Genomic DNA, 26,682 nt, shown 5'->3' with positions numbered 1-26,682 from the left:
GAAATATGTCTGTGTGTGAACTGTAGTTAAATGTGGAGAGGAAGAGGGGCCCCCGGGGCCGGATGGAGCTTGGATACGGCCCTCAGCTCCGGAAGGGAATGGAGCCCTTTCTGGGTCCAGCTCTCCTTTGTCAACTACAAATTGCCACTGTTTTATGTGTTGAATATATGTGAGATAGTAATTTATGGACCTAATAAGTATCTCAGGGACGTGGGTAGCGCTGTGGGTTAAACCACAGAGCCTAGGGCTTGCAAATCAGGTCGGCAGTTCAAATCCCCGCGACGGGTTGAGCTCCCGTTGCTCGGTCCCTGCTCCAGCCAACCTAGCAGTTCGAAAGCACGTCAAAGTGCAAGTAGATAAATAGGTACCGCTCTGGCAGGAAGGTAGATGGTGTTTCCGTGCGCTGCTCTGGTTCGCCAGAAACGGCTTAGTCATGCTGACCGCGGCTCCCTTGGCCAGTAAAGCGAGATGAGCGCCGCAACCCCAGAGTCGGTCACGACTGGACCTAATGGTCAGGGGTCCCTTTACCTTTACCTATATTACAGGACCAAAGGGGGGTGGGAAATATGTCTATGTGTGAACTGTAGTTAAATGTGGAGAAAATATTTGCGATTCCTACGGAACCTAAGCAAATTTATCTCCAAAGGGGGGAGCTGTTACAGAAATGACGGGGGGGGGCGCACCTTTAAATTGTTAAATGCTACAAATATTATGCCTGAATGTATCCAACTTTATAAATCATATCAAATCAACTCCAGGAAGTGCCCAGAGGTGACAATTGCTGAGCTGATTATTGGAAAGCCTCATCCCATCCCCAGACTTGCCAAGGGGTCCAGACATGCCAAGGAAGTTCTGTTGTACTTTTGGGTGGTGGGTACTTGAGACTTCTTTGCCTATGCTAATCCTATCCTTGGGTCTTGCACTGACTCATTTTCCTTATGTTAATCTTGTGTAACCCTCCCCTTTCTGACGTTTTAGGGGTGTAGCAATGACGTATTGATGATGCTGTATGAACTGCATTCTGGGATATGGTGGGAAGCTTTAAAAGTCAATGTCGCCCCATGGCTCTGGGTTCCCTCGCTGCTGTTGAACCTGTTGCGCAACCAGAAAGGATCTCAGTCTACTGGCTGCTGTTTTGCTCCAAATTGCTTGGCTGGAATTTCCTTCTTTTACTGACCACACGGACCCACGGGGGACTTGTGCCCAGACGAGCTGGGATCTTTTTGGTGATGCAATGTATTCCTTTTTTCCTACACCTCTTTGCTAATAATCTGGAGCTTTCCCCTCCATACTCACAGAAGCGTTGTTTAGAGTATGGAATGTTGATCATTGTTTTGTTGATTTCTAGGGAATCTAGTTCTCTCCCTTTTTGTTCTATAGCTTTAAGGACTTTTTTTAGATCCTGTTTGTTTGTAGCGTGATGAGAGGGCCGTGATGTCTTGTTCTGTCTTGCTAACTTTTAAGGAGGTTTGTTTTTTAAGGGATGCTTTTAGCAACTTGTAAGAGTCCCTAATTGTTGGGGGTTTCCTTCGGAGGAAGGTTGCCCATGGGTTTGTAGGGGGGGGGGGTGTCTTTCAGGGATATGCTTTTCATATTTAGGTTGAGGTCACCCCCCCCCCCCCCCCAGAATTGCTTCCCCTTCGGAGGAGAGGAACTAGTTTTTTGGATGAACTCTAGATGTTTCAAGTTTGGGGCATATATGGAGCCAATTGTCAGTTTAGTTTTGCCATCTAGTGTCCCTTTAGCAAAAATGAGTCTGCCTTTTTTGTCTTTGAGGACTGTTGTGGCTTTGTGACCCTTATGCTTTTCATATAATCAGTTAGCCATATAACCATATATCCTTATAATGATTTTTATATAATCCATCTTTGAATCATGATGGCTTCTGCAAAAGCTGATAGCAAATTGCTTAGATCGGAAGAATCCGAAATGAACTCTGCCCCAGTTCGCTTCCCTTGTTCTTCTCAATGTCTCGCTAACATAAGGGGGAAGCAATAAATCTGCTGTGCTGGCACTTTCCCCCCTGTCCAGACAGGGTCCCGAGTAGCTCAAACAGGAAGATGCTAACCGCAGAATGTCCCGGTATAGCAGATGGCCGTGTAGGAGCGTAAGGGCCGAAGTTCCTTTTTCTTCCTCCTTACCATAAATCAGGGGAAAGGTTATACTGCATGTTCAGACTGAAAAAGCAGAAGTTGGGAGGGAACTCTTTACATGATCAGGGGGCAAGGCTTGAATGCGCTCATTGGTTTTCTTTTTGCTGCTGTGTGCGATTGTATCAATTATGTCATGTACTCAGGTATAAAGCCTCAGGGCGCTGGAGCCCGGGGCCCAGTCTTTGGGAAAAGATTCCACTGGGTCTCTTATTGCTCAGCAATAAATATCACTTTCTTTTTCTCCACTGCTGCGTCTGTCAATTCTGGGACACAATTTGAGTGGCTGACTGGTACCTTAAAAATCCTGGCAACAAGGGGAATTATTTTACTTAGTAAGGCGTGGGGAGGGGTGCTGAGAGTGAGTTGTAGATTGTTGGGTAATGGGGAGTGTCTTTTTATGTCACCTGGACTGGTGTTGGGTGGGGATCTCTGTGGAGGTGTGAGGCTGGGGGGAATATTGATCGTGTTAGCTGTATTGATGGCTTGGGGGGAGAGGAAAGGGAGGAGGGGGTCACCAGTCCATCGGGTTGAGTTGATTTCTGGTTGCTTCATTCTGCCTTCTGCCACATTGGCCTCCGCTCCCCGTTTGGTGTCCTCCGCAAATGGGATGAGCACCCCCTCAGTTCCTTCATCCAAGTCGTTCATAAAGAGGTTGAACAACAACGGGCCCAGGACAGAACCCTGCAGCACCCCTCTTGTCACTTTCCCCCAGGATGAGGAGGAACCATGGAGGAGGACTGTTTGGGTTCTGTTACTCAAATCCACCTAACAGTTTCCTCATTCAGCCCACATTTTAGAAGCTTAATCACAAAAATATTATGGGGGACTTCGTCAAAAGCCTTTCTGAAATCAAGATGCACTATTTCCACAGCTGTTCCCTGATCAACAAAGTTTGTAACTCCATCCAGAAAAAGGGGAGGAGAGATTTCTCTGGCTTTTCTTGTCTTTGAGAAAGCCATGCTTTTATCCTGTATGTTTCTGTTGTGAAATCTTCAGATGAAAGGCACATAAATATTAAAAATGATAAAAAATAAGGATATTGACAGGCTGAAACATGTGCAAAGGAAGGTGATTTATGTATTTATTTAATTTGTCTACCACCCGACCCAGTGGTGCCAACTTGAATAAAATATTGGAGGAAGGGGCCAGGTAAGGCCTGCCTTGCACAATCAATCACAGGATGCATAAAGAGAATTGGAATGGCAATGCCTATCAACTGGGGGGGTGGCCCCTCAAATATACTATTGGGGGGCAAAAACCCCTCAGCCTCTAAGTGTTGACTCCTGTTCCCACATGTCTCAGGACGGTTACAATATAAAAGCACAACATAAAAACACAAAATATACATCAGTAACTCAACTCCCCACCACATGTTAAAAGGGCCTTAGATGTCAATCAGCCAAAGGCCTGGTTAAAAAGGTGCGTATTAGCCTGGCTCCTAAAGCTATAGAATGAAGGGTTTCTCCCCTGTATGAAGTTTCTGATGCTTAGTGACAGCAGAGCAGAGGCTGAAGCTCTTTTCACATTCCCCACACTGATAGGGTTTCTCCCCTGTATGAATTCTCTGATGGGAAGTGAGATTGGAGTTCTTATTGAAGCTCTTTCCACATTCCCCACACTGATAGGGTTTCTCCCCTGTATGAATTCTTTGATGAGAAGTGAGATGGCAGCTCATACTGAAGATCTTTCCACATTCCCCACACTGATAGGGTTTCTCCCCTGTATGAATTCTCTGGTGGTAAGTGAGATGGGAGCTCCAACTAAAGCTCTTCCCACATTCCATGCACTGATAGGGTTTGTCTCCTGTATGAATTCTCTGATGGTTAGTGAGATGGGAGCTCCAACTGAAGCTCTTTCCACATTCCCCACACTGATAGGGTTTCTCTCCTGTATGAATTCTTTGATGGGAAGTGAGAGAGGAGCTATCAGTGAAGCTCTTTCCACATTCCCCACACTGATAGGGTTTCTCCCCTGTATGAATTCTCTGATGGTTAGTGAGATGGGAGCTCCAACTGAAGCTCTTCCCACATTCCATGCACTGATAGGGTTTGTCTCCTGTATGAATTCTCTGATGCTTAGTGAGATTGGAGCTCTGAGTGCAGCTGTCTCCACACTCCAAATTTTTGCATGGCTTCTCCTCTCTGGGGATTTTGTCATGTTCACCTTTGTTCTCGATTTCCAATTCATCACAATCTGCAATGGAGACAAAAAGGGATTAGAGTCTCAGGAACAAATGAAGAAGAACTGAAGGGAGTTGCATGTGTGTTCATTACCTTTGTGGTTTGTCATTAACCAATATATTTCTTATTAGATTCTGATGGGTTGTTGAATGTTGCTTTTTTTGATATACTGTAGTGGTAAAATTGTGACCAAGCTGCGGGAGGCAGTGGAAGATAGGGGTGCCTGGCGTGCTCTGGTCCATGGTGTCTGGGCCTGGGCAGTTCAGAGACCCAACCATGGTATAAAAGGGCAGAACTGGAGGAAGATGGTTCACAGAAAAAACTGGAATTTGCTGTTCAAGGTTTATTTTGGGGGTGTTAGGTTCCCAGGGGTTGTATTGGGCGCTGTTGAGCTCTGTGGAAATGTATGAGGTTTGTTACATAGAGGTATTTTTTGAATTTCCAGGCAGATAGGACGATCCCACAGGGAGCCTTACCAAGAGAGGCCACGATCCCACGATTCTCCTCCATGACGTCCTTATGCAGAGCTCTCTGGTCAGGATCCAGCAATGCCCACTCCTCGTCCGTGAAACAAACAGCGACATCTTCAAAGCACACTGGACCCTAAAAGAAAAGGGAAATGTACTCTTCCGAGACAGCACAAATATGATCTGCTACACAATGCTCTGTTCTTTCCTTCCTCTTAATTGCTGTGTTGTTTTGATAGGATTGCTTTCAATAGGATTGACACTTTGACACGCATTCTGGAAACGTATGTCTACATGCTTGGTTCTGGCCCTAAACTGCCCAGATTCTGCCAACTTCAGACAGGGTTGATTGTCTTCCCAAACAGTGATGGGCAGGCAACAATCCCCATAGATCTCTTGCACTAGGCATCTATAGAACTCCAATTCCCTGCACAATTTCGACAGTGCAATGAACTCAGCCTCAGTAGGGGACAGCGCAATGAGACTTTGTTTCCGGGACTTCCACCCAACTAGAGATTCCCCAAGGTTTATTACCATCCCAGATACGGACTTCCTGTCATCCAGATTCACCCCGTCTCTATCTGCCCAGCAAGTAAGCGCCGTCTCACCTGCAGCTGGCAGCTTGAGACTGAAGTCCTTGGTATCCTGCAGGTAACGCAGCACCCGCTTGATACCATGCCAGGCATTTACACTGGGCGTTGATGCTTCCCTACTGAGCAGATTGGTAGCAAAAGCAATGTCCGGCCTGCTCCATTGGGACAGATACAACAGACTACCCAGAGCTGACTGGAAGAGCTCAGCGTTCTCGCACTCAACGCGTTCTGCTAGTCGACTGTCTTTCACGTAGCCTGTCTCCATGGGTACTCTAACCCCTGCACAGTCAGACATTCTGAACTTCTCAAGCAACTGCTCAATCTTGCCTTTCTGATTGAGCAAGAAGCTTCCATCTTCAGTCCTGTCTATCTGAACACCTAAGTAGATCCTTACTGCACCCAGGTTCTTGAGCTGAAACCGTTTTCCAAGCTCTTTGGCAAACTTCTGCACCTGTTTGTTTGCCCCTGAGATGTGAATGATGTCATCAACAAAGATCAACACCATTTCCTGTGACTCTCCTGACCCTTTAAGGTACAGGCAGCTGTCAGCAAGACTCTTCTTGAAACCTAGCTTCTCTAAGGCTTCATTCAGACTCTTCTTGAAACCTAGCTTCTCTAAGCCTTTAAGCCATAAATGGACTTGTGAAACTTCCATACAGTATTCGGCTCATTGCCCTCAAACGCTGGAGGAGGAAGCATGTACAGATCCTCCTGGAGCTCTGAGTTCAAATAGGCCACATCCACATCAAAGTGATACACCTGAAAACCTCTTTGTGCAGCAATGGCTAAGAGCATGTGCAGAGTTTCACTTCTGGAAGCAGGAGCGTATACCTCAGTATAATGCAGCCCCTTTTGCTGCGTGAACCCTCTGGCTACTAGCCTACCCTTGTACTGTGGTTCCCCTGTTAATGTGGGTTTAAGACGGTAAACCCAGCGGCTGCTCACAGCCTGTTTGCCCACTGGCAACGTTGTGAGGGAGAACACACCTAGAGACTCCATTGAGCTCATCTCCTTCTGCATTGCCTCATGCCATTTCCTGGCTTCTTCCTGAGGCAGTTTCTGAACACCCTCAAAACTCTCGGGTTCACACTGTGCCATGCCAACCCACACACTTGTGACTGCAAACCTGTCAGGAGGTTTACCTTTCGTTGTGCGAGCTGAACGTCTCAACCCAGTTTCAGGTACCCCCTCAGACCCACTAGGACCAGCTAGAACGTCCTTGGCCTCAGAGAGCTCCCCCTCTGACTTACTGCGCCGTTTAGACTTGTCAGCTGAACCTGTGGGTGAGGAAGGAGCACTTCTCTCTTCAAGCTTCACAGCTTTAGGAGTTCTTCCCTCTACCTGCTCTGGGTCAGGACTCTGTGCCTCAGCAGTGGGTTCAGCCTCTACCTCTTCCTCATCAGCAGAGTAAAGCAGGCTCTCTGAAAGAACATCAGGGTTCCCATGTATGCGTGTCTATCCATTCTACTCACAGAACTCAGCACTGCTGCTGAGCAGAATCCTGGACTGTTTGCCTGTTGGATAGGCAATTCTCCACCCCTTGGTCCCTGGCTCATACCCACAGAAAATCATCTTTTGGGACCTAGGGGCACCCTTTCTGAGCTTCGCCTTTGGCACAAGGACCCAGGCCTCACAGCCTGAGTACAGCTGGGTTAAAGTGGTTCTATTATGTCTTCTGTCAAGGTCATGCTGAGTATAAGAAGAGGCCAGAAGGAGCCTCGGTTTCTCTCTCTCTCTCCTTTCTGGTGTTCTGTACATAGTACGCTGAGTGTTGAAGTTTAAACTTATTATAAGTTGTGGGAAATTTCAGTTAAGTTTGCTGCAACTGGATTTCTTATGGACAGGGCCAATCCTGAATGTTTTGGATTTGGGACCATTATGCTCATTTGTCTTCAGTAGCAGTAAAGCTCTGCTGGGTGAAATACAATTGCCTCTGGTCTATTTTGGGGGATCCTGCAACATCTTTACATTTTCACTCTGGTAACTATACATTGGAGTTCTGCCTGGGTCAATACTGAGTAGAATTCCGACTTCCGGGTTGGCGCCATCGCCAAATGGCGGATTCCCTCCGAGCTCCGGAGGGAGTCTGCTCGACAGGGGTCGGGTTCTGTCGCGCCGGCGACACGGGGACCCTCAAAAACCACGGGCGTGGATGCCTGTGGACCTGGTGACTCGGCGGGCACCGTTAGCGCCCTCCTGACCCGCAAAGGAGCCTTTTAAAAGGCTACGGAATGGGGGAGGGGGAGCAGCGCAGTGCTGTGAGTCTACTGCTTCCCCTGCCGAGCGAAGCCGCATGCCATTCGCCGGAGAGCGCTGACTTCTTCTTTTGAAAATTTGGACTAAAAACAAACCCGTGAGTAATTTGGAAACTGGATTAAAAATTTTCCTTTTTTGTGGATTCGGCACGAGCGGGGGAGGTGCAAAGAGGAAGTCCGTCTCCCCCCCATTGTAAACATTCTAAAGCAAGGATTTGACAGCTAAGGTCGAGAGAAGAGTCTTTTTTTTCCTTTTTGGATAAAAGTTATTAATTCCACGGATTTAAAAGTATAAGTTACTGTGCTGGAGGATAAGAGCTTATTTTCTGATCAAGTGCCACAGTTCCCGGGACCAGGAGTGATCCGCGAGAGGAGCCTGCTGAGGAGATATAGAAGATTTTCTGGTGACTCGGCGGGCACCGTTAGCGCCCTCCTGACCCGCGAAGGAGCCTTTTTAAAGGCTACGGAATGGGGGAGGGGGAGCAGCGCAGTGCTGTGAGTCTACTGCTTCCCCTGCCGAGCGAAGCCGCATGCCATTCGTCGGAGAGCGCTGACTTCTTCTTTTGAAAATTTGGACTAAAAACAAACCCGTGAGTAATTTGGAAACTGGATTAAAAATTTTCCTTTTTTGTGGATTCGGCACGAGCGGGGGAGGTGCAAAGAGGAAGTCCGTCTCCCCCCCATTGTAAACATTCTAAAGCAAGGATTTGACAGCTAAGGTCGAGAGAAGAGTCTTTTTTTTTCCTTTTTGGATAAAAGTTATTAATTCCACGGATTTAAAAGTATAAGTTACTGTGCTGGAGGATAAGAGCTTATTTTCTGATCAAGTGCCACCCTTCCCGGGACCAGGAGTGATCCGCGAGAGGAGCCTGCTGAGGAGATATAGAAGATTTTGACAGCTGTCAAATTAGCTGTCAAAGTCGGAAAAAATAGAAAGCTTTGGTTTAGCCAGTTATATTGTTACAAGTTGTTGAAAATAAAGAAGGACTGAAACAAATTAACTTGACTTTTGGATTGGAAGTGAAAGGAATACTAAATAACCAGAATCCCTCTAGAGGGGGTTCAGGGACATTACAAGAATGGAAATAGGTCGGAAAATACTGGCTGACTTGGATGAGGTTGTTTTTCTCATGGGAAGGCTGCGAAAGATGTACGAGCAAGGTCATGTTTTGTCTACAAGTGCTACAAATTTGAAGTCAACAGCAAATATATCTATTGAGCTGGAAAAGGACTTGACGTACAAAACCCAGGCAGCTGGACAAGAAAAGAAACTAGAGACTGAGGAAGAGGAGGAAGAGATATACGCCGAACAGGAGGAGCAGAAAGGAGGGGCTGAAATGTTACAGAAGGCAAATGAGAGCCGGAGGCCTGTCAAGATGGATATTAATTTGATCAAGGTGGAAGCTGGAGCTCTTGGGACATTTGGATCTAAGAAACAGGATTTGAGCTCCACCTTTAAACAAGGAGGCCTGGCTGGAAGGAACATGGATATTATAGAGAGAGTGCCCCTTCGAGACTGGGTGTTAAATACAAGGGACTTTCAAAGAAGCCGGCAGAAAGGGACTGAGAGACATTTAAGGGCCTCGGACGTGAGGTCGCCAGGCTGATAATAGATGGACTAATGGACTATGGCTTTGGGATTGCAACCGGGGAAGGGAGGGTGGGGTTTAGAAATCCAAAGGGGGCTTGATCTTTTCTATTCTGTGATTAATTCTGTGTTGCTATTAGTATAAGAATGGGGAATTCGTGGAAGGGAAACAGGGTCGACCTTAGAAAAAGTTTTTTATAAAGGATTGAGGTACCGTATTTTTCGCTCTATAACACGCACCTGACCATAACACGCACATCGTTTTTAGAGGAGGAAAACAAGGGAAAAAATATTCTGAATGAAACAGTGGACGTATCATTTTTGTGCTTCATGCTGTGGCCACAGACATGTGATCTGATGGTGAATTTGGGGTGACCCAATGCAAAAATCCTGAGAATCCCTGTGGATCCATGCTTTGTAACCACGTTTTTGCACCATTGCAGCCCCAGGCAACAGTGGGTGCGTGATTTTTGGGGGGCAGGCTGTAGCCATGGACATGCTATGTGCTCTGATGGTGAATTTTGGCTGACCCAATGCAAAGATCCTAAGGATCCATGTGGACCCATACTTTTTAACCACGTTTTTGCACCATTGCAGCCCCAGGCAACAGTGGGTGCGTGATTTTTGGGGGGCAGGCTGTAGCCATGGACATGCTATGTGCTCTGATGGTGAATTTTGGCTGACCCAATGCAAAGATCCTGAGGATCCATGTGGATCCATGCTTTGTAACCACGTTTTTGCACCATTGCAGCCCCAGGCAACAGTGGGTGTGTGATTTTGGGGGGGCAGGCTGTAGCCATGGACATGCTGTGTGCTCTGATGGTGAATTTGGGGTGACCCAATGCAAAGATCCTGAGGATCCATGTGGATCCATGCTTTGTAACCACATTTTAAGTGGGGAGGGAAGGAAAAACACAGAAGGCTAAGAATGCAGGAGAGGGCTATAACGTGAGGAAAGGAAGGCAAAAGTTTCCCCCCACCCACCCACACAAGCCAGCCAGCGTGCTCTCTCTCTCTCTCTCTCTCTCCCTCTCCCTCCCATCTGCATGTTTTCCGGCTGCCTGATATATACGTATTTTTTTTAACTGCCTTGACAGAAGAAAGCATTTTAACTGCATTAAGAACTATTTAGCAGCGAAACCTAAGCTTTGCCATCCCTTAAGAGGTACAGACACTGTAATCTTCCAGATCGCATGAATTTACAGGCAAAACACTGTTTAAGGATTTCATCCTTTTAAATGGAAGAAAGCATATTTGAATGCTGTGTGTCTCCAAAAACAAAAAGCAGGAAGTCAAATCAGAATTTTAAGCCGAACCTGTAATCTCTCTTCCCTTCACAAACATTGTTCCCTCCGGAGCAGGGAGAGGAATTAGAAGGAAGGACGCTCTGCTTTCCCCTCTTCTTGCCTGGAGGGGAGGGGCTTTCCCTGCTCTTTGTTCCGTTTGAGCAAACACAGCAACGAAACAGAGAGGGTGGGCAGTAAGACCCTGAGGCAGAATGCAGAAAAGCCACCACTTCCTCTCTTCAGGCTTCCCTTCTCCCTGAAACGCGGTTTGATTTTTGCCTGATTTTTCGGCTCCAGGGACCACACATTCGCTGCATAACACGCACAGACATTTCCCCTTCCTTTTTAGGAGAAAAAATCTGCATGTTATAGAGCGAAAAATACGGTATATAAGTTAAAAGTTGATATATAAATTGAACTAAATATAATAAAGAATTAAGATTAAACATTTAATATAAATAAATATAATAACAACTTAAGGTTAAGAAATTAGAGATAAGAACTTGTTGGATAAATATTTGGACTTGGAATACAAGAAGGGGAGGTGAGGGGAAGTCGTGGAAAAAAGTTATTGAAAATGGGATTGTAAAGGATGTTTTTTTCTTGTTTTTTTCGTTTTTTGTTTTTGTTTTATTCGAAACTCTAATAAATATTATTTTTTTAAAAAAATACTGAGTAGAATTCCATGACAGGGTCTTCCTCCATGAAATCAGCTGCCAAAAGAGAAGGCCCCCAGCTCCCCACAGCTTTCCAAGTCCCCTCCTCTCTGGGGTTTCTGGCAAGCGATCCAACAGTGTGCCAGTGTGCAGCCTGCCTTTGCTCCTCCATTGTCAGACAACTCCTGGCTCTGAGAGACAAGCAGGGAAGGGGGCTTCTGGCAGAAGGAGAGGGAGCCCCCGGTGGCTCCTCCTTCTCCTGACTCACCTCTGCCTCTCGACCTTCCTCCTCCCACTCGCCTCCTTCCTCTTCTGCCTCCGATTCTGGACTGCATTCTGCCTCAGAGTCTTCCAGCTCACTAAGCCCTGTTACCCCTTCACCTTCTGACACCTCCTCTTCCCAGGTTTCTCCCTCTTCTCCATCTGACCACTCATCCTTCCTCTACCTTCACTCCTTGGGCTCTGAGCCATCTTCCCTTCCTGGTTCCCTGGCTGCTTCCTCCCACCATTCCTCTGTGCCCAAGCAGTCCATGATATTGCTCCATCCCTCGGCCTCTGTCCCAACAAGGCAGCTTCCCCTGACCTGATCTGGTTCCACAGCCGTTGCTCCCCTTCTGCTCCCATGAAAATACGGATCAGGAGGTCTTGCCGGCATCATTCCGTCTCCTGAAAGAGAAAACAGGTAAGCAGGATGCCAGGCGTGCCCATGTCTCTCACAGGGGAAACAGGGCATCTCTATCTACAGATGGGCCTTTCAGAAAGCCTTACCTGCTGAGTGCATTTGGACGTTTGTGCCCATTTCATATGTTAGTCATGCAGAAATACATCTCTCCTCCTTTGGACCCTTCCTCCCAACTCCCCCCCCCCAAAAAAAAAACTTGATGAAAAGAACCCAGAGATTATATGGGAAACCAACAGAATGAGACCAAATGGAGAAAAACCGCCTTCTTCCTTACCCGGTGGCCTCTCTCTGGTGTCCAACGGAGGCCTCTCTGCCTCACAGGAATCCAGGTCCATTTCTGCAAAACGATCCTTTTCCTGAAAAAGCAACAAGGATTCAAAATAGAGAATGAATGACAAGAAATAGCAGAAATATAATGGAAAAGTAAAAAAAACTTTAAGGGTGTGAGATCTCATTCCATGGATGCCTTCCCAGAAAAAGCATGGGCCATCAGCAGAGCATTATGGGATGTTCTCCATCCTCTTTGGAGCCACCAATAATAATAATAATAATAATAATAATAATGTTTTATTTCTACCCCACCCTCCCTAGCCGGAGCCAGTCTTTTGGTGGCTAACATCATAAATCTAACACAGTATACAAAGAACATAAGAACAGGCAATCGATTAATTAAAATACTTCTTAAAATTAGTACAAAACAGATTAAAATCTGGACAGATGGCAGTCCATTGGTATAATAATAATAATAATTTATTATTTATACCCCGCCCATCTGGCTGGGTTTCCCCAGCCACTCTGGGAGGCTTCCAAAAGAATATTAAAATACTGTGATACATCAAACATTTAAAACTTCCCTAAACAGGGCTGCCTTCAGATGTCTTCTAAAAGTCTGGTAGTTGTTCTTCTCTTTGACATCTGTTGGGAGGGCGTTCCACAGGGCGGGCGCCACTACCGAGAAGGCCCTCTGCCTGGTTCCCTGTAACTTGGCCTCTCGCAGTGAGGGAACCACCAGAAGGCCCTCGGTGCTAGACCTCAGTGTCCGGGTAGAACGATGGAGGTGGAGACGCTCCTTCAGATATACTGGACCAAGGCCGTTTAGGGCTTTAAAGGTCAGCACGAACACTTTGAATTGTGCTCGGAAACGTACTGGGAGCCAATGTAGGTCTTTCAAGACCGGTGTTATGTGGTTTCGGCGGCCGCTCCCAGTCACCAGTCTGGCTGCTGCATTCTGGATTAGTTGTAGTTTCCGGGTCACCTTCAAAGGTAGTCCCACGTAGAGCGCATTGCAGTAGTCCAAGCGGGAGATAACCAGAGCATGCACCACTCTGGGGAGGCAGTCCGCGGGCAGATAGGGTCTCAGCCTACGTACCAGATGGAGCTGGTACACAGCTGCCCTGGACACGGATTTAACCTGTGCCTCCCTGGACAGCTGTGAGTCCAAAATGACTCCCAGGCTGCGCACCTGGTCCTTCAGGGGCACAGTTACCCCTTTCAGGACCAGGGAATCCTCCACACCTGCCCGCCTCCTGTCCCCCAGAAACAGTACTTCTGTCTTGTCAGGATTCAATCTCAATCTGTTAGCCACCATCCATCCACCAACTGCCTCCAGACACTCACACAGGACCGTCACCGCCTCCACTGGTTCTGATTTGAAAGAGAGGTAGAGCTGGGTATCATCTGCATACTGATGAACACCCAGCCCAAACCCCCTGATGATCTCTCCCACCGGCTGCATGTAGATGTTGAAAATCATGGGGGAGAGGATAGAACCCTGAGGCACCCCACAAGTGAGAGCCCAGGGGTCTGAACACTCATCCCCCCCCCCACTTTCTGAACACGGCCCAGGAGGAAGGAGCAGAACCACTGTACGACAGTGCCCCCAGCTCCCAGCCCCTCAAGACGGTCCAGAAGGATGTTATGGTCGATGGTATCAAACGCCGCTGAGAGATCCAGCAGAACTAAGAAACAGCTCTCACCTTTGTCCCTAGCCCGCCGGAGATCATCAACCAGTGCGACCAAGGCAGTTTCAGTCCTGTGATGAGGCCTGAATCCCGACTGGAAGGGATCCAAATGGTCCGCTTCTTCCAGGCGTGCCTGGAGTTTTTCAGCAACCACTCTCTCAATCACCTTGCCCAAGAATGGAAGATTTGAGACTGGGCGATAGTTGGCCATCGTAGCCGCAATAAAGATGGTTTTTTAAGAAGCGGTTTAATGACCGCCTCTTTCAGCGGGTCTGGGAAGGCTCCCTCACGAAGGGAAGCATTCACCACCCCACGAAGCCCATCGCCCAGTCCTTCCCGACTAGCTTTTATAAGCCAGGATGGGCAAGGATCCAGGAGACAGGTGGTTGGTTTCACTCGTCCAAGCAGCCTGTCCACATCCTCGGAGGTAACAGATTGGAATTGATCCCACACAATTTGACTAGACAGGACTCTAGCACTCTCCCACCCCGGCCCTGCTCCCACGGTGTCTACTTCTTCCCGAATCTGAGCGACTTTATCTGCAAAAAACTTTGCAAAATCATTGCAGGAGATCATGTGGCCCGTACTGGGCCCCGATGAAGCAGGTGGTTCCGCTAAATTGCGGACCACCTGAAAAAGTCTCCTGCTGCTGTTTTCTGCAGATGCAATAGAGGCGATGAAGAATGTCTTCTTCGCCATTGCTATTGCCACTTGGTAGGCTCGACGTTGAGCTCTAACCTATGTCCGGTCAGCTTCAGAATGGGTCATCTGCCACTGGCACTCTAGCCGTCTCAACAATTGTTTCATTGCCCTCAGATCCGTGGAAAACCACAGGGCTGTCCGGGCTCCATGCAATCGGAGAGGGCGCTTTGGAGCCAAACAGTCAATAGCCCTGGTTAACTCCACATTCCAGCGGGCCACCAGGGAATCAGCTGAAAGGCCATCAACATGGGATTAAGCATCCCCTACCACTCTCTGGAAACCATTTGGATCCATTAAGTGGCGGGGGCGGACCATCCGAGTCGGTTCCACCTTGCTGCAGAGGGGATGGGTCACAGAGAAGTCCAGTTGCACCAGGAAGTGGTCTGACCATGGCACTTCTTTCGTTTCGCTTTTACTTAGTGTCAGATCACCAACATCCATAGAGGTAAACACCAGGTCCATGGCATGTCCGCAGCTATGGGTTGGGCCAGACTTATTCAGGGACAGCCCCATGGAGGCCATGCTTTCCACAAAGTCCCGAGCGGCCCCTTGTAAGGTCGTGTCGGCATGGATGTTAAAATCCCCTAGGACGACCAAGCTAGGTGTCTCCAGGAGAACATCCGCCACGACCTGAAGCAGCTCGGGCAGGGAATCCTTGGTGCAGCGGGGAGGTCGGTACACCAAAAGGAATCCTGTACTGCCCCTATTGCCCAACTTCCAGAACATGCACTCAGAGAACTGGGTCTTCCCAATAGGACGCCTGGTGCAAACTAATGACTTCCTAAAAATCACTGCAACCCCCCCTCCCCACCCACATGACCTGGGTTGCTGTGCGTAAGAGAAACCTGGTGGACAAGCAGCGGCAAGAACAGGCCCATCTGCTTCATCCAACCAAGTCTCTGTCACACATGCCAGGTCAAATCCTCCATCCATGATCAAGTCAAGTAAAAATGAGAGTGGTTAATATTCGCTAGGGCCAACTACTGTTACCACTGGTCTTATAAAGGAGGTGTGAGCGGGCTAGGAAGCCTCTTTAATGCTTATTCTTGTACTGAAAGAAAAGAATCAGACTGAACCATCAACAAAGGCCTGGCAGAACAGCTCTGTCTTGCATGCTCTGAGGAAAGATGTCAAATCCCACAGTGCCCTGGTCTCTTGTGAGAGAGCGTTCCACCAGGACGGAGCCACATCCGAAAAGGCCCTGGCTCTGGTCAAGGTAGTATCCAGAGGAAAGTCTCCCTCACCTGCTTCCTCTCTGCCTGCTTTCTCTCCTCTGCCTGGCTCAGGAGGAAACCTTCGGCCAGGGCCACCGCCTGGGAACTGGTCTCTGTTCCACACTCCCTCACCCAGCTCTCCATCTTCGGTGGAAGGACAGCCAGGAACTGCTCCAAGATCACCAGGTCCAGCATCTCAGCTTTCGTGTGCCTTTCTGGCTTCAGCCACTGATGGCAAAGGTGGTAGAGTCGGCTGCAAAACTCTCGGGGTCCTTTGGCCTCCTGGCAGCAGAACTGCCTCAACAGTTGGCTCTGCACCTCTGAGCGGAGGGTGCCCTCCTCACCCAGGATCTTCTGCCCAGAGTTTTCCCAGAATCCCCCACTGCTCCCAGTTTGGTTGGCATGGCCTCTTCCTGCTTCAGGGCCAGCTGGGTCTCGCTCATCCATCTGTGCTCTCAGGAAGCCTCTGAGAGATGGGAAGGAACCCTTTGGTCTTCTGCCAAGTTCTGTCTGTCTGAATGAGAAGCTCTAGCAAATCCTACAAAGCAAAAACATTGTTCTGTTACAGAATTTGTAGGTCAGGAGAAGAAAGAGATCCCTGAACAAGCATGGATGAGTCTTGCCCGGAATCAGGACTGGACGGGACCAGAGCCCAAACCATGAGATACCTTTTTGAAAAGAAAGAGGAGGAGGAAGGGGAGAAGAAGTAAGTCTCCAGCCCTCTAGCAATGCAGAATGTGGAGGCAACGGAAGGGATTTCTGGGAGATGAGTCAGCCTGGTTGCTCCTGCCTTCCAGTCAATGCATGAAGTCAGAACTGACTGACAAGGGAGTCATTTGAAAAATGGATGCTTGGCTCTAGTGGGGGTCCTCACTTGGGGGTCCTCAGGAGTCTTTCTCCCCCCACCCCCACTTCTGGGCACACTTCCCCCCTGCTTTAGTCTCCTTTTCTTGCACTTGGACTCTCTGCCGCTCTCAATACAGACTCCTGGGGTGGGGTCCCTTTTTCTTTGCTCTGAGGGCCAGATATGTATCTAGTCAACCCCCTGAGGGCCAAGTGGGTGGGGCCAAAGACATCTCCCTTGAAACTCAGAGTAAAGGATGGGTAGCTTGATGATGATGATGATGATGCTTCTCTTAGATGGCTTAACACACGCACAGCCACTGATGCCAAGGTCCCTGGAGGCTCAGTGAGAAGCAGCGCCCATTTCCGGCTGCTTTGCCAGCAACAATCCCTTTGGGAGAGAGAGGATGTGGTCCTGGGATGCCCTGCTCTGGGTGCGAGGGGATTGCTGCAGTGGCCTCCGTGGGGAGCTGCCCTGGGAGACACTGGGAAACTGGTCCCCAATGCAGCAGCCAGACTCTGGGCTGGGATCCCTCTCTTTATTCCTGGCCTTTCTCTCCCACCTTTCATTCCTCCCTCCCTGTGGGAGTTTCTGGGTGGGGGGGGCTAGTCCACCTCCTCGTCCAGCTTTGGAAAACCATTTGCAGATGTTTCCTCTGTTCTGCAATGAGGCTGAGCGACGTCACACAGAGTTAAAGTCCCAGGGACTCCTTTGTTTAAAGAAGGGAGATTTCGGGGGGGGGTCATTGTTTTTCTGAAGGGGGGGCGGAGGGCCAAATGAGTTTGGGATCCTCTGCTCTGCAGGAAGGAGAGCGTGGCAGACCTGGCCCCTCCCTGGCAGGACCCTCTCCTCCCTGACTTGGGGTCCGTCCCCCCCGCTCTCTCCTTCCCTGACCTGGTCTCCTACCCTGCTGCCGCCCTGTGACCCCCACCAGACCCCAGAGAGAGAGGAGACTCGCCAGATCCCAGAGAGAGAGGAGACTCGCCAGATCCCAGAGAGAGAGGAGACTCGCCAGATCCCAGAGAGAGAGGAGACTCGCCAGATCCCAGAGAGAGAGGAGACTCACCAGATCCCAGAGAGAGAGGAGACTCGCCAGATCCCAGAGAGAGAGGAGACTCACCAGATCCCAGAGAGAGAGGAGACTCGCCAGATCCCAGAGAGAGAGGAGACTCACCAGATCCCAGAGAGAGGAGAGACTCACCAGATCCCCGAGAGAGAGGATACTCACCAGATCCCCGAGAGAGAGGAGACTCACCAGATCCCAGAGAGAGAGAAGACTCGCCAGATCCCAGAGAGAGAGGAGACTCACCAGATCCCAGAGAGAGAGAGGAGGCTCACCAGATCCCAGAGAGAGAGAGAGAGGAGACTCACCAGATCCCAGAGAGAGAGGAGACTCGCCAGATCCCAGAGAGAGAGGAGACTCACCAGATCCCAGAGAGAGAGGAGACTCGCCAGATCCCAGAGAGGAGACTCGCCAGATCCCAGAGAGAGAGGAGACTCACCAGATCCCAGAGAGAGAGGAGACTCACCAGATCCCAGAGAGAGAGGAGACTCGCCAGATCCCAGAGAGAGAGGAGACTCGCCAGATCCCAGAGAGAGAGGAGACTCTCCAGATCCCAGAGAGAGAGGAGACTCGCCAGATCCCAGAGAGAGAGGAGACTCACCAGATCCCCGAGAGAGAGGAGACTCGCCAGATCCCCGAGAGAGAGGAGACTCACCAGATCCCAGAGAGAGAGGAGACTCACCAGATCCCAGAGAGAGAGGAGACTCACCAGATCCCAGGAGAGACACCCAAGCAGGGAAGGACTGGGGAGGGAGGGGCCTTGGCTCTGGAGGACCTGCCCCCCTCCGCTTCCTGTCCTCTCTAGGAAGGCAGCTCAGTTCCCTTTAACCCTTGCAATGCCGAGTCCCCCTTGGCAAAACCTCAGATTCTTCTTTTTCTATGGATTTCGGGGGGGGGGCAGCTGCCCCCCTGGCTCCCTCAATGCCCAGATATCCTTTTGGGGGCTCAGAGCATCTCCTTCCCTTGGCCAGAAACCGGAGGAAGAGTTTGCAGGGAAAAGGGCTTTGCAGGAAGGAAGGAAACTCACCCCAGAATTCAGGAAGGGGAGGAAGGGGGCTGGGCTTGATCTACAGGGGGGCAATTTCAAAAGTCTGGATCAGGCCTTGCACCCCCTTTTTCTGGGTCCCTCCCCCTCCTGCAAGTGAGGGGAGCCCCCTGTTGCAACAGATCCATCCAGACCAAGCCCACAGGCTGCTGTTCTGCTCCAAGTTCTCCTGATTGGTGTCTTTGTTTTTGGCCAAGGGAGCCCTCGGATTTCTCCCTTAAGACCCCCAGGGCTGGACCCCCCCCCCGCCCTCCTCCCAGGCGCTTGTCAAGGGGAAGCCCAGGGAAGCCCGGCGCTGGTTGCCATATTTCCTTGCCCGCAGGGGTCTCCACCCCTCCCTTGATGCGCAGACCCCATCCTAGGCTTGGCTGCGCTCGGGAGTCCAAGCCCCCTCCAGGGTGCAAAGATCTGTCCATTCCCCCAGATTTAGTTCATTTCAGTGCGCGGCCCCGTGGAGAATTGTTAAGGGAGAAATCTGAGGCTCCCTTGGACAAAAAACAAGGACACCGGGCAGGAATAGCAGAGCGAATTGGTCTGGATTGAAGACTGTCGTGACAGGACTCCCACCTGCCACCAGGTGGAACAGGATGGAAGCCCGGAACAAAAGAGAACCCAAAGTTTTATTAGCCGCTCATCCCCAGGTTACACCCCCCCAAAAAAAAACTGCATCACTCCTACATCTGGTGGCAGTAATCTGGGCATCCTGGACCCTGCCCCATGGTTCCCCTTGCCCTCCACCAAACACCCAGCGAGTGTCACAAAAGAGATCTTGACATTTCCCGGTTTCCCAGCCAAGTTCATCACCCCCTTTTGTCTTCCTCTGGGTTTGTTATTTCTGGAATGGCTACCTGTCTGGCACTCAGGTCTCAGGAGGCCAGGGATTATCGCTCAGGCAGAGGGGCTGCGGAGGAGCTGAGCTCACAGGTCTAGATGAATTTCTGAAGTTTCCCCACTGAGCCAGTACATAGAGACATTGATCAGGGAATTCTTACATTTGGGATCGTGCAGCAGAGGCCCTTTGAACAGATAGGTAGAAACTGCGATGAAGTGTTTTGTGGGGCCAAGTCACAAAAGTGATGGTGCTGATTTTGGGGGTGGGCTGCAAGTGCATGATGTCTGCTGGAGGGGCAACCCCTCCCTCCCCCAACCTTTGGTAAATGAGCACACCCAGTCTCAAGTCCTTTAGCGATAAAGTAGGTATACATTTCAGTTATACCTGGGTATATATGTGTCAGGGGCACTGGAACAGAGGCAAAGGGGAGAGAGGAAATGGAGAGCGAAGGGGAAGAATCGGAGGGCAGCGTAGGGGAGTATGACAGTGAACCGAGAGATTCTATGAGCTTCTCCAGCGAATCAGAAGATTCCCAGAAGGAGGCGCCGATGGTCAGGGCAAGGGGGGTCCCAGGGGGAACACACCAGGAACAAGGGGCCAGCGGGGACTCCCAAAGCAGCAGCTGGAAATCAGGACCAGCTTCCCCACCAGAGCGTAGTGGGGGGGGGAAGAGTCCCATGGGGCAGGGCCAGCGTCTCCTCCAGCAGGGAGAGGAGTCAGGGCTGACCACGCCTCTATCGGAGAGTGGGGGAACGGAGGGGAGGTCATGTCCAGCTAGCCTCCCCGAAGAGGGAAGCAGTGACAGGAGCAGTGTAACGGTCAGGAGGAAGGTGGCCGGCTGGGCGCGCACGCCAAGTTCGAATGTACAGGCGCGTGGGACAGCAGAAAACCCGGATTGGGAACCAGGTCCTAAAGCCCGCCGGAGGCAGGGGGAAGACTCAGGGGACTCAGCGTCAGATGAGTCTAGGAAGGGCGAGACCCCAGCTGACAGGCGGAGCCAGAGGAGGAAAGAGCAAAGGAAGAGGTGGAGTAAGGCGAGAGTCTTAAACTGGTGTCAGGGGGGGAAAGATTCAGACGGAGCTTCAGCGGTCTAGAGTTTCAGACGTAGAGCTGCGCGCTGCGGCTGTGAAAGTGAAACTGAACTTCAATAAAGACTTTTGTACATAACAACGAACCGGCGTTGGTCCTTTGTGAGGTGGGACCTCGGGCAGCTCTGACAATATGTATTTTGTTTTTCTAGCTTGATCAAAATTATTTATTACTTCTTAACAGGTAGATGGTTAAGAGCTTAGGCGGCTTCAGTGGCAGCCCCTGGCCCCCACCCCTTGCACCTCCCAGGTAAAGATGGCCCTGGCCCTCTCCGAGGGTCCGTCCAGCTCTGGGCTGCTGCTGCTGCTACTCACTTGCAATCATAATTAAAGCTTGCTGCGTGTCCTCCCCATCGTGGGAATTGATCCCACTCAACTTGACTAGACAGAACTCTAGCACTCTCCCGCCCCGGTCCTGCTCCCACGGTGGAGTCTACTTCTTCCCGAATCTGAGCGATTATATCTGCAAAAAACTTTGCAAAATCATTGCAGGAGAACATGTGGCCCATACTGGGCCCCGATGTTGCAGGTGGTTCCGCTAACTTGTGAACCACCTGAAAAAGTCTCCTGCTGCTGTTTTCTGCAGATGCAATAGAGGCGGTGAAGAAATTCTTCTTCGCCATCGCTATCGCCACTTGGTAGGCTCGACGTTGAGCTCTAACCTGTGTCCGGTCAGATTCGGAATGAGTTATCCGCCACCGGTGCTCTAGCCGTCTCAACGATTGTTTGATTGCCCTCAGATCCGTGGAAAACCACAGGGCTGTCCGGGCTCCATGCAATCGGAGAGGGCGCTTCAGAGCCAAACAGTCAATAGCCTTGGTAAACTCCACATTCCAGCGGGCCACCAGGAAGTGGTCAGTAAAACGGTGTTAAGTATAATAATAATAATAATAATAATAATAATTTATTATTTATACCCTGCCTATCTGGCTGGGCTTCCCCAGCCATTTTGGGCGGCTTCCAACAAAATATTAAAATATCATAATGCATCAAACGTTAAAAGCTTCCCTAAACAGGGCTGCCTTCAGATGTCTTCTAAAAGTCTGGCAGTTGTTCTTCTCTTTGACATCTGGTGGTAGGGCGTTCCACAGGGCTGGCGCCACTACCAAGAAGGCCCTCTGCCTGGTTCCATGTAACTGGGGTTCTCGCAGCGAGGGAACCACCAGAAGGCCCTCGGTGCTGGACCTCAGTGTCCAGGCAGAGCAACGGGGGTGGAGACGTTCCTTCAGATATACTAGACCAAGGCAGTTTAGAGCTTTAAAGGTCAGCACCAACACTTTGAATTGTGCTTGCAAACGCACTGGGAGCCAATGTAGGTCTTTCAAGACCGGTGTTATATGGTCTCGGCAGCCGCTCCCAGTCACCAGTCTAGCTGCCGCATTCTGGATTAGTTGTAGTTTCCGGGTCAGCTTCAAAGATAGCCCCACCTAGAGCGCATTGCAGTAGTCCAAGTGGGAGATACCCAGAGCATGCACCACTCTGGCGTGACAGTCTGCAGGCAGATAGGGTCTCAGCCTGCGTACCAGATGGAGCTGGTAAACAGCTGCCCTGGACACAGATTTGACCTGTGCCTCCATGGACAGCTGAGAGTCCAAAATGACTCCCAGGCTGCGCACCTGGTCCTTCAGGGGCACAAATACCCCATTCAGGACCAGGGAATCCTCCACACCCACCCGCCTCCTGTCCCCCCAAAACAGTACTTCTGTCTTGACAGGATTCAACCTCAATCTGTTGGCCGCCATCCATCCTCCAACCGTCTTTGTGACGCCTATGTTGGATATAGGGTCCATAAGCAATGTTGCTCATTTTATTAACATCACTGGTAAGTTGGGGTAGGGATGGGGGTGTTGATATCCTCTGGCAGCCCCAATGTGCTGCTTGTTTGTCAGATTTTAGCCTGTTTGTGGATTGTTTTATTGAGGTTAGGGTGAAGCAGGACCACCTGAATGAATTCTACCCTTATGCTTTTCATATAATCAGTTAGCCATATAACCATATATCCTTATAATGATTTTTATATAATCCATGTTTGAATCATGACGGCTTCTGCAAAAGCTTATAGCATATTGCTTAGATCGGAAGAATCCGAAATGAACTCTGCCCCAGTTCGCTTCCCTTGTTCTTCTCAGTGTCTCGCTAACATAAGGGGGAAGCAATAAATCTGCTGTGCTGGCACTTTCCCCCCTGTCCAGACAGGGTCCCGAGTAGCTCAAACAGGAAGATGCTAACCGCAGAATGTCCCGGTATAGCAGATGGCCGCGTAGGAGCGTAAGGGCCAAAGTGCCACTGTATTCTGCTCTGGTCAGACCTCACCTGGAGTACTCTGTCCAGTTCTGGGCACCACAGTTCAAGAAGGACACTGACAAACTGGAACGTGTCCAGAGGAGGGCAACCAAAATGGTCAAAGGCCTGGAAACGATGCCTTATGAGGAACGGCTAAGGGAGCTGGGCATGTTTAGACTGGAATCATAGAATCATAGAATCAAGGTTGTTTTCTGCTGCTCCAGAGAAGTGGACACGGAGCAATGGATCCAAACTACAAGAAAGAAGATTTCACCTAAACATTAGGAAGAACTTCCTGACAGTAAGAGCTGTTCAACAGTGGAATTTGCTCCCAAGGAGTGTGGTGGAGTCTCCTACTTTGGAGGTCTTTAAGCAGAGGCTTGACAACCATATGTCAGGAGTGCTCTGATGGTGTTTCCTGCTTGGCAGGGGGTTGGACTCGATGGCCCTTGTGGTCTCTTCCAACTCTATGATTCTATGATTCATTTTTCTTCCTCCTTACCATAAATCAGGGGAAAGGTTAAATGCATGTTCAGACTGAAAAAGCAGAAGTTGGGAGGGAACTCTTTACATGATCAGGGGGCAAGGCTTGAATGCGCTCATTGGTTTTCTTTTTGCTGCTGTGTGCGATTGTATCAATTATGTCATGAACTATGATGTATGTACACAGGTATAGAGGCCTCAGGGCGCTGGAGCCCGGGGCCCAGTCTTTGGGAAACGATTCCACTGGGCCACTTATTGCTCAGCAATAAATATCACTTTCTTTTTCTCCACTGCTGCGTCTGTCAATTCTGGAGCACAATTTGAGTGGCTCACTGGTACCTTAAAAATCCTGGCAACAAGGGGAATTATTTTACTTAGTAAGGCGTGGGGAGGGGTGCTGAGAGTGAGTTGTAGATTGTTGGGTAATGGGGAGTGTCTTTTTATGTCACCTGGACTGGTGTTGGGTGGGGATCTCTGTGGAGGTGTGAGGCTGGGGGGAATATTGATCGTGTTAGCTGTATTGATGGCTTGGGGGGAGAGGAAAAGGAGGAGGGGGTCACCAGTCCATCGGGTTGAGGTGATTTCTGGTTGCTTCATTCTGCCTTCTGCCACACTGGCCTCCGCTTCCCGTTTGGTGTCATCCGCAAAGGGGATGAGCACCCCATCAGTTCCTTCATCCAAGTCATTCATAAAGACGCTGAACAACTACGGGCCCAGGACAGAACCCTGCAGCACCCCTCTGGTCACTTTCCCCCAGGAGGAGGAGGAACCATGGAGGAGGACTGTTTGGGTTCGGTTAGTCAAATCCACCTAAGAGTTTCCTCATTCAGCCCATCTTTTAGAAGCTTAAAGGCAAAAATATTATGGGGGACTACGTCAAAAGCCTTACTGAAATCAAGATGCACTATTTCCACAGCTATTCCCTGGTCAACAAAGTTTGTAACTCCATCCAAAAAAAAAGGGGGGGGAGATTTCTCTGGCTTTTCTTGTTTTTGAGAAAGCCATGCTTTTATCTTGTATGTTTATGTTGTGAAATCTTCAGATGAAAGGCACATAAATATTAAAAATGATAATAAATAAGGATATTGGCAAGCTGGAACATGAGCAAAGGAAGGCGATTAATGTATTTTTTTAATTTATATACCATCCGACCCAGTGGTGCCAACCTGAATAAAATATTGGTGGGAGGGGAGGGAGGTAAGGCCTGCCTTGCATAATCAATCACATGATGCATAAAGGGCATTGGAATGGCATTGCCTATCAACTGGGGGGGGACCCTCAAATATACTATTGGGGGGCAAAAACTCCTTGGTCTCTAAATGTTGACTCCTGTCCCCACATGTCTCAGGACAGTTACAACATAAAAACAACATAAAAACACAAAATACACATCAGTAACTCAACTCCGCACCACATTTTAAAAGGGCCTTAGATGTCAGTCAGCCAAAGGCCTGGTTAAAAAGGAAGAGATTTGCCTGGCTCCTAAAGCTACAGAATGAAATATTTTTCCGACCTTTGTATGAATTCTTTGATGGGAAGTGAGAGAGGAGTTGTGACTGAATATCTTTCCACATTCCACACACTGAGAGGGTTTCTCTCCTGTATGAATTCTCTGATGCTTATTGAGATTGGAGCCCTGACTGAAGTTCTTTCCACATTCCACACACTGATAGGGTTTCTCCCCTGTATGAATTCTCTGATGGGAAGTGAGAGAGGAGTCATCAGTGAAGCTCTTTCCACATTCCATGCACTGATAGGTTTTCTCACCTGTATGAATTCTTCAATGTGAAGTGAGATCACTCTTGTGACTGAAGCTCTTTCCACGTTCCCCACACTGATAGGGTTTCTCTCCTGTATGAATTCTCTGATGGGAAGTGAGTTTGGAGATATAAGCGAAGCTCTTTCCGCATTCCATGCACTGATAGGGTTTCTCCCCTACATGAATTTTCTTATGGGAAGTGAGAGAGGAGTCATCAGTGAAGCTCTTTCCACATTCCATGCACTGATAGGGTTTCTCCCCTGTATGTATTCTTCGATGGGAAGTGAGAGCACTCTTATGACTGAAGCTCTTTCCACATTCCCCACACTGATAGGGTTTCTCCCCTGTATGAATTCTCTGATGCTTATTGAGATTGGAGCTCTGACTGAAGCTCTTTCCACATTCCCCACACTGATAGGGTTTCTCCCCTGTATGAATTCTCTGGTGAGAAGTGAGAACACTCTTATGACTGAAGCTCTTTCCACATTCCCCACACTGATAGGGTTTCTCCCCTGTATGAATTCTCTGATGCTTATTGAGATGGGAGCTCTGACTGAAGTTCTTTCCACATTCCCCACACTGATAGGGTTTCTCCCCTGTATGAATTCTCTGATGGGAAGTGAGATGGGAGCTCTTCCTGAAGCACTTTCCACATTCCATGCACGGATAGAGTTTCTCTCCTATATGAATTCTCTGATGGGAAGTGAGACTGGAGCTTCTAATGAATTTCTTTCCACATTCCCCACACTGATAGGGTTTCTCCCCTGTATGAAGTCTTTGATGGGAATTCAGACTTTGGCTGTGACTGAAGCTCTTTCCACATTCCATGCACTGATAGGGTTTCTCCCCTGTATGAATTCTTTGATGGGAATTCAGACTTTGGCTGTGACTGAAGCTCTTTCCACATTCCATGCACTGATAGGGTTTCTCCCCTGTATGAATTCTCTGATGCTTAGTGAGATGGGAGCTCTGACTGAAGCTCTTTCCACATTCCACACACTGATAGGGTTTCTCCCCTGTATGAATTCTCTGATGCTTAGTGAGATTGGAGCTCCAACTGAAGCTCTTCCCACATTCCATGCACTGATAGGGTTTGTCTCCTGTATGAATTCTCTGGTGCTTAGTGAGATTGGAGCTCTGAGTGCAGCTGTCTCCACACTCCAAATTTTTCCATGGCTTCTCCTCTCTGGGGATTTTGTCGTGTTCACCTTTGTTCTCGATTTCCAATTCATCACAATCTGCAACGGAGACAAAAAGGGATTAGAGCCTCGGGAACAAATGAAGAAGAACTGAAGGGAGTTGGGTGTGTGCTCGTTACCTTTGTGGTTTGTCATTAACCAACATATTTCTTATTAGATTCTGATGGGTTGTTGAATGTTATTTTCTTTGATATACTGTAGTGGTAAAATTGTGAAAGCCTTTCAGAAAAAAGTGCATTTCAGATGTTTGATGGCTCATAACACCACTTCTTTTGGAGTACAGTGGATGCTCGGGTTGCAAACATGATCCGTGTGGGAGACATGTTCGCAATCCACAGCGTTCGCAACC

The 26,682-nt window shown here is 49.2% G+C and overlaps 1 protein-coding gene and 1 long non-coding RNA gene across 2 annotated transcripts in view; one reads left to right on the top strand and one right to left on the bottom strand.

The window, feature by feature from the left end:
- The window catches only part of LOC310705148 (uncharacterized protein), a 132,330-nt gene that overhangs the window by 66,891 nt on the left and 38,757 nt on the right, over positions 1-26,682 (bottom strand). Inside the window, exon 5 of the mRNA XM_083499646.1 lies at positions 24,641-26,372. Within this exon, the coding sequence (XP_083355772.1) occupies positions 25,156-26,372 (1,217 nt within the window). The 3' untranslated portion in view covers positions 24,641-25,155. The remainder of the gene's footprint in view (positions 1-24,640; positions 26,373-26,682) is intronic.
- LOC310705423 overlaps positions 1-26,682 on the top strand; it is a 138,450-nt gene that overhangs the window by 82,675 nt on the left and 29,093 nt on the right. The window contains exon 2 of the long non-coding RNA XR_014525265.1: positions 21,960-22,877. This is a non-coding gene — a long non-coding RNA (uncharacterized lncRNA). The remainder of the gene's footprint in view (positions 1-21,959; positions 22,878-26,682) is intronic.

This window comes from Podarcis liolepis, assembly GCF_965112155.1.
Source record: "Podarcis liolepis genome assembly, chromosome: 4".
In the NCBI taxonomy this organism is placed as follows: Eukaryota; Metazoa; Chordata; class Lepidosauria; order Squamata; family Lacertidae; genus Podarcis; species Podarcis liolepis.
The sequence above is the reverse complement of the archived record's forward strand: the minus strand, read 5'-3'. Positions and strand labels throughout refer to the sequence as shown.